This window comes from Sinocyclocheilus rhinocerous, unplaced genomic scaffold (genome assembly GCF_001515625.1).
Source record: "Sinocyclocheilus rhinocerous isolate Xijiao unplaced genomic scaffold, SAMN03320098_v1.1 scaffold115, whole genome shotgun sequence".
Classification (NCBI taxonomy): domain Eukaryota; kingdom Metazoa; phylum Chordata; class Actinopteri; order Cypriniformes; family Cyprinidae; genus Sinocyclocheilus; species Sinocyclocheilus rhinocerous.
In genome coordinates this window covers 2,790,426-2,797,998 of record NW_015650001.1, presented here as the reverse complement: position 1 = coordinate 2,797,998, position 7,573 = coordinate 2,790,426, and the positions used below count along the sequence as shown (strand labels likewise).

General features: G+C 37.1%; 1 protein-coding gene across 2 annotated transcripts; it reads left to right on the top strand.

The window, feature by feature from the left end:
- The first annotated feature begins 563 nt into the window (after positions 1 to 563).
- LOC107711264 (retinol dehydrogenase 8-like) lies at positions 564 to 7,558 on the top strand. Of its 2 annotated transcripts, XM_016516228.1 has the most exons (7): positions 768 to 841; positions 2,316 to 2,410; positions 2,847 to 3,008; positions 4,774 to 4,953; positions 5,173 to 5,266; positions 6,241 to 6,424; positions 6,584 to 7,558. In XM_016516228.1, exons 3-7 carry the CDS (start codon positions 2,858 to 2,860, stop codon positions 6,809 to 6,811), a joined length of 837 nt encoding a protein of 278 aa, XP_016371714.1. In that variant the 5' UTR covers positions 768 to 841; positions 2,316 to 2,410; positions 2,847 to 2,857; the 3' UTR covers positions 6,812 to 7,558. The 2 variants fall into 2 exon arrangements, with proteins under 2 accessions (XP_016371713.1, XP_016371714.1); XM_016516227.1 differs by lacking the exon at positions 2,316 to 2,410 and having other exon boundaries at positions 564 to 841.
- The last annotated feature ends 15 nt before the right edge of the window (positions 7,559 to 7,573 follow it).

The following is a 7,573-nucleotide window of genomic DNA, read 5'->3' as shown; positions in this document are numbered from 1 at the left end:
AATGCAATTACTAAGAAGCTTTACTCATTTATGAGTGTAGAAAATGTTTATGGTCACTATATTTACTTTTAGATAATACTGAAAATAAAATGAATGTACTAAAAAAAAATAACAATAATAATAACTAAGTCGCCATTAGTGTCAAAATATAGGGCAACATCAAACAAATCGGCTATACTTTAAAAAAAATTATAATGATGATGAATTCAATCAGCAATTTATAAGTGGAGGATGGCAAAGCAAAACCAAACTCACTTTAATTAATTACTACCATAAATAACAAATTTAAATATTATGGATATAATATAATATAATATAATACACTGCAGCATTTTAAAATCATGTTCACTCAATACACTCAACTAACAGACCAGAAGGCGTGAAATAATGACATTTAGCCTAATTAAATAGACTTAATTAAAACTGTTTACTTTTAAATGTTTGTTGTTTTACTTGTTATATTTTTTTTTTTCTCGCCTTAGACCCCCGCCCCCTCCCCAAACACACACACCTCTCCCCTTTGCACTGCGTTAATCTGTTTGTTTTTCAAAGCAGTACAGTAAACGCTGATGCTCACGCAAGTAAGCATGCGTGTTTACGTCCTCCTTTAACTAATCGATCCTGTCTGCCATGTGACCGCATAACCCGCTCACACGAGCGCCGAGTTGCATGATCCGCTTTAAGTTTTTTTAAAGTCCGCTGCTACAGCTCGCAGCTGACACGGGAGTTGCCATGGCGAGCGGCGGCGAGCAGAAAGTGGTGCTGATCACCGGCTGCTCCTCTGGGATCGGACTGCGGATCGCCGTGCTGCTGGCCAGAGACGAACTGAAGCGTTACCATGGTAAACGCGCTCATTTGCGTTCTAATTCCTTCAGCGCTCAAACGTCTATAGAACGTTCTATTTTTGCTTAGAATATTTTAGAACGTCCTCAGATTGTATAAGTTTACTCATGCCTACAGTCGCTATTAATCGATAGCATACAAGTCTTATTTTGTAACGCAACTGTTGGACATTGTCATTACATAACACGCTGTATATTTGAGGATTCGTTTGTCTCTTCATCCCCAACCGCAAGATTATACATTCACTTTGCTCTAGCTGAACCCAAAGGCTCTTTGTTATCATGTGAAAGCGCAGTTTCCAGGGTACGGCTCCGCAAGGAATACCGCTCGCCAGGCGGAGATCATAAAGAGACTGCCAGTTCTCTTTCAAGTGACTTTATAAATGCATCTAGTTTAAGCAGACAGGAATGCAGATTTCCTAGCAGCTGCGTCTTACAGATGCATTACAGTCTACTCATGCTTACTGGTTCTTGTCAACAGCAGCTGGGCTGTGACTGATCATGGATGCTGTCTGTTGACAGACTGCAATAATCTGCTGAATGAATGACGCTTCAACACTGATCCGCTATGGAGGCTCCTCAGCCTTATCTGTAAAAATCAGAGATGATTTAATCAGCAAATCAAACATCAATATACTCAAGGTGTGGTAGTGTCACAGAGACAGACACTGTTAAAGTAAAGCCTGACAGGGTCAAAGAAGCAAAGTAAGCCTATGATGTAAATGTTGCAGTTCAAACTGAATAATGTCTTTATTTATTTAGCAGACACTTTTATCCAAAGTGACTTATAAATGAGGATTACAACAAAGCGATTCATGCTAAAGAGCTAGTAACATGACAAGTGCTGCAATACAAAGTACTACACGCTAGAAAAGAGATGAGTGGGGAAAATACAGTATATATATATATATACTGTACAAATGTTTGGGGTCTGTAAGATTTTTTTTATGTTTTTGAAAGAAGTCAATCATGCTCGCCCCTTTTAATCAACAATATAGTAAAATAATTATGAAACAATACTGCTATTTAATACAACTGTTTTCTATTGTAATCTATTCTAAAATGTAATGTATTCCTGTGATGCAAAGCTGAATTTCCAGCATCATTACTCCAGTCTTCAGTGTCACATGATCCTTCAGAAATCACTCTAATATGCAGATTTGCTGCTCTAGAAACAGTTATTATTATTATTATTATCAATGTTAAAAACCATTGTGCTGCTTAATATTTTTGTGAAAACCAAAGGTTTTTTTCCAGGATTATTTGATGAATAGAAAGTTTAAAAGAACAGCATCTATGAGAATATAAATCTTTTGAAACACTGTAAATATCTTTACTGTCACTTTTGATCAATTTTGCATCCTTTGCTGAATACATTTATTTATTTTTATTTCTATTGACCCCAAACTTTTGAATGCATTACAGCTGATCCACTGATATCACTGTTGACTGGATTTTTAATGTTTTTATAAGGATAACACTGATTACTCCAAATCCAACTACCAGAATTACAGATGAATGATGTTCAGCAAGCTTATTATTACATCTGGGATTGGCGCTTGATTTAGGTCAGTGTCCCCTCAGGTGTTCAAAGTGCAAAGTGCATTAAAATGTTAATCTCTTCAGCTTATCTTTCAGCCATAGTTTAATTAAGCAACACTTACCACTGATTAGATTGAGTGCTTTGTTTGAGTCAGCATATATGTCAGCGCTAAAAAAAGATAAAAGGGATCAAATTAAATCAAACTGCAATCTCCATGTGGTGATTTTAGGACAAAGCGTTTAAGAGTCAACTCGAGTCACCTTTATTATAGCACTATAAACAATACAGATTGTTTTAAAGCAGCTTCACAGTAATAAAGAATTGGTGATGCAAACTTCTTCGAATACGAGACAAATTTTAAAAAGCAGCTTTTCATTACTCCACTCTATATAAAAGCTCTACATGTAGATATTAGTCTTTCATTTTGATAATAAAATGATTCTCTGTCACTTGTCTTGAAGTTATTGCCACTATGAGAGACCTGAGAAAGAAGGACCGGCTGGTGGAGGCGGCGGGTGACACATACGAAAAGACCTTGACACTGCTGTCCTTGGATGTGTGCAGTGATGACTCAGTCAGGCAGTGTATTGACAGTGTAAAGGACCGCCACATCGACATTCTCAGTGAGTGCACAATGCCTTTGACCTCATACAGGCTTTGTTCATACTGCAGGGGAAATCCGATTTTATTTTTTAGATGGGCTGTTCAAAAAAATGGGCTTGTATTAAAAAAACAAAACACTGGTTGCAATAGCAATGAGACAAACCTGTGCAGTTTCACCTTGCAAGAATTCAGCAAAGGGTGTTTTGCCATTGATTATGTTTCATTAGCATTCGTTATTGCAAACAATAAAATATAGTGAAACTGCGGGTACAGTTAAAGGGATGGTTCACCCAAAAATGAAAATTCTGTCATCATTTACTCACCCTCAAGTTGTTCCAAACCTGTTTGTATTTCTTTTTTCTGCTGAACACAAAAGATATATTTAAGAATGGTGGTAATCAAACAGTTGTTGGTGGTCAGTGGTGGTCAGTGGGGACCAGAGACTGTTCTTCAAAATATCTTCTTTTGTGTTCAGCAGAATAAAGAAATTCACACAGGTTTAGAGCAACTTCAAGGTGAGTAAACCTGAGAGAATTTTCATTTTTGGGTGAACTATCACTTTAAGAGAGCATTGTGGACTCGCAAAAAAGCAGTGACTAATGAAATCGTGTCAGTTAACTGACCTTGCTTGCTAAAAACCAACACATTTGATATGCTCTGTGGTATTTTACATCCGATACTTGCCCATCAAGACACATATTTCCTTGAGGAAAAATAAGTACCATTTAGGATACTTAAAAAAAAAAGAAGTGTACTCTCTTTAATTGCACTTGATTTCATTAATATTATATTATCTGCAAGTAAAAAATTTTAACATATATTAAAGATATATATGATATACTTTAAGATTTGAAGTACAGTATAACCTCAAGTACGCTTCTTTTTCACACTATCAGTTTGATTCACGTTTATTTGTATTGCGCTTTTCACAATACATATCGTTTCAAAGCAGCTTCACAAAAAATGTTTCTAGTTTACAAATAAGAGAGATTGTTTATCAGAGGTGACAAAGTAATGTCCTTGTGACATAAATGTACAGTTCTAAGATTATACAAATCATGCAGTTAGTTAACAATAAACACTTTAAAGCAGTCATTACATGATGTGATTACATAATGACCACCTGTTGTTTTTGTTCCTGACGAAACAGCTATTGTATTAACCTGTCACATGACGAATAAAAGAGACACACAAATCCAATCAAATCCTATTTGACTGTTCAGACTCGAACGCATTAACAAAAAACTTTAATAGGATTTCAAACGAGTCCACGTTCGGAGGCTTGCATCGGGGCTTATACAAATTGGATTTCATGTTTTCAGCATGTTCAGACTACAAAAAAAGAAATTGAGTTGGATTGAGCAAATAACATATTTTTTCTGCCTATGAACACATTTTAGTCTGTTCAGTCAATTTAATGTAACATAATTTGAGAATTGACACTACAGAAAACCAGATAACTAGAATAAGCGTGTGCTGACTAATATTATTTGAAAGATATATCTGTGGTCACCATACACTTTCAGAAAAAAAGGTACAAAAGCTGTCACTGGTGCAGTACCTTTTCAAAAGGCACACTTTTGTACCTTTTAGGTACTAATATGTACACTTTAGGTACTAATATGTACCTTTACGGTACTAACATGGACTGTTTAGGTACAAAGGTACAGCCCCAGTGACAGCTTTTGTACCTTTTTTTCTGAGAGTATATAGATTAATACTAGCCTAGAGCCTCAGGGGACAGTCAAGACCATAACCACCCATCCTTCCTCTCTGATTTTCCAGTTAATAACGCAGGCGTGGGTTTGCTGGGCCCTGTGGAGAGCATCAGCATGGATGACATGAAGAAAGTGTTTGAGACCAACTTCTTCGGAACGGTGCGCGTGATAAAAGAGGTCATGCCGGACATGAAGAAGAGGCGAGCCGGCCACATTATCGTCATGAGCAGCGTAATGGGCCTGCAGGGTAGGATGGACACGCCAGGCTTTAGAGGGCTGACTGAAACCTTCTGTCACACAGCTGAATGCTTGACAGTCAGAGGGACAATAGAGCCATTCAGAGTTATGCACTTAGCTGAAGAGCATTATGACAGCCAGATATGGCACATATGGTTTGGGCCACTTTGGGAGGGCAGCAGAACAATGACATGATCACTGAATATGTCTCTGTTGAACTCATCTGCAGGTGTGGTATTCAATGATGTCTACACGGCCTCTAAGTTCGCCATAGAGGGCTTCTGTGAGAGTATGGCTGTGCAGCTGCTGAAGTTTAATGTGAAGTAAGTGATCTGAAGTCTTATGATTGAAAGCCTATGCGTGTCACGTCTGAATTTTTAGCATGAAAAAGTGAAAAATAACACAATGAACATATCAATGAAATATCAAATTGCGATGATATGTGTTTATAAATGTGAGGGGTTTTTTTTCAGCAAATTAGAAAAATTCTGCATCAGACTGAAGTAGTTTTGTTTGATGTTGTTGTATAAATATATTATACTCATGTTATTTAGTTACACTTACAACACTGGTTTAGTGCCACGTGCCATTGAGAGTAATCTCATAATCCTCAAAAATCTTTATCAGCGAACTTCAGACCACAGGAAGAGTTAAAAATGTGTAAATAAATGAATTATTTAAAATAATCAATCTTATCTAAATTAAAAATTCTATAAAAAAAAAATGTATTGAAGAACATGCAGCTCTTGAAACTTCTGGAATCAAAAAAACATGTGGTTAATTAAATATATATCGACACTCCCAGTTTTTGTTAATAAAAAAAGTGTTAAAATAAGCAGTTTTGCTATAATTACAGCAGAAATATTGGAAATATCTCTCACCTGAAAAAAATTGCTATTAAATTAAATAGAAAGAAACACATTGAATGAAACATGAAATTTTGACGTAGAAAGAGTCAAACAGTATTTTCTTGTAAAACATTTTCCAGTAATCTTTGTTTTATATACAGTATATCTTTGAACAATCATTTTCTACCGTGAATATGGAGAGGCCTTCGAATATTGTTTTTTTTTTTTTTGGAAAAAAAGGGGATTTTATTCTTAACCTTATGAATTTACTCTCATTAAAATGCCTATAATGAGATTTGGTCTCAAGATTAATTGACTGATTTATTTACATGGCACTACAAACCTGTTGTGCTCATCAGACTTGGTGTAAACAGGCTTTTCATAATCCATCTTATTGGCATTAAAGTGTGCTATGGTGCTTATGTAGTATTCCTTCTATACTCTACTAGACTATCTCTGATTGAGCCAGGCCCAGTGCATACAGAGTTTGAAACAAAGATGATGGAAGAGGTGGCCAAGATGGAATATCCTGGAGCAGATGCAGACACAGTCAGGTACTTCAAGGATGTGTACATACCATCGTCCATCGATATCTTTGAGGCACTGGGACAAACCCCTGAGGACATTGCTAAAGTATGTATCACTGTTTGACTGCAAACATACAAACTCTATAAATTCATTGCATTGAAAACAAGCTCTAATTTTTCTACACTACCCTTTAAATCGCCACAGATTTTCATTTAAACACTAAACCTATTACTATTATTCTCTTCTTAATTACCCACAATCCAGTGCACCAAGAAAGTGATTGAATCCAGCCGACCCCGATTCCGGAATCTGACCAACAGCCTCTACACACCCATTGTGGCCATGAAATACGCGGATGAGACCGGAGGACTCTCAGTGCACACTTTCTACAACCTGCTCTTTAACTTCGGCTCACTTATGCACATCACCATGAGCATCCTCAAATGCCTGACATGCAGCTGCCTGCGCAGACGCACCATTTCTCCTGACTGAAGAGGGCAGCAGTGAGACGCACACACTCCCAATTCCCTCAGTTTACAGCAGAACGGACACAACTCAATGCAACAAACAGAAGAATACAATACCTCAAAGGAATAATCCACATTAAAACACACATGCATAATTTGGATTTTTTTAACATAATCAAGTGAGTTACTGTCAAAGCAGACATTGTTTTAAAGGAGTAAGCTGGTTTAAGTTATTACCATGATTGTCAATTATGGAGCATTTTTGCAAACCATACACCATAACAGACCATTCCAAAAGCTAATTGTGATGCTTATGATGGTCATGATTCAACTGAAAAAGAATCACATAGCTGCCTTTATTTGTACTAATGATTTACAATGTCTGTTTAACTCTTTCCCCGCCATTGACGGAATTTTCCAGCTTTCCGTGTTTTCACTGTCGTATGGTAGGAGGCACTATTAGACGTCTTCTGAAAGAGTACTGAACGTCTGGATCAAAACACAACTGGCAGAGACCCATCTGGGAGTAGAACAGTCTGAAGCTCGGAGGGCAGAGGACTGATGCATTGCTGTTGCCGGAAGTTTTTTTCGAGGACTGACTACTGAGGAGTCAAACTATAACAACAAACTTGGGAAGACTGAGGACTGTGAAGTTTAGTTATGGAGAATATAGTAAATTTGGGTGTTGTGAGGAACTGGGATTTTTGACCAAAAGTCTGTATAGGTACAGAAATGGCAGGGAAAGAAACGGACAGTAAGAGTAAGAGTAAGGGGGGGGGGGGGGGAA

Excerpts from the sequence above, each read along its gene's own strand:
- LOC107711264 (XM_016516227.1), top strand. The coding sequence starts at position 733 with ATGGCGAGCGGCGGCGAGCAGAAAGTGGTGCTGATCACCGGCTGCTCC. Across the intron at positions 3,009-4,773 it reads CCGCCACATCGACATTCTCA|TTAATAACGCAGGCGTGGGT; the intron begins GTGAGTGCACAA and ends CTGATTTTCCAG. Across the intron at positions 6,425-6,583 it reads CCCCTGAGGACATTGCTAAA|TGCACCAAGAAAGTGATTGA; the intron begins GTATGTATCACT and ends CCCACAATCCAG.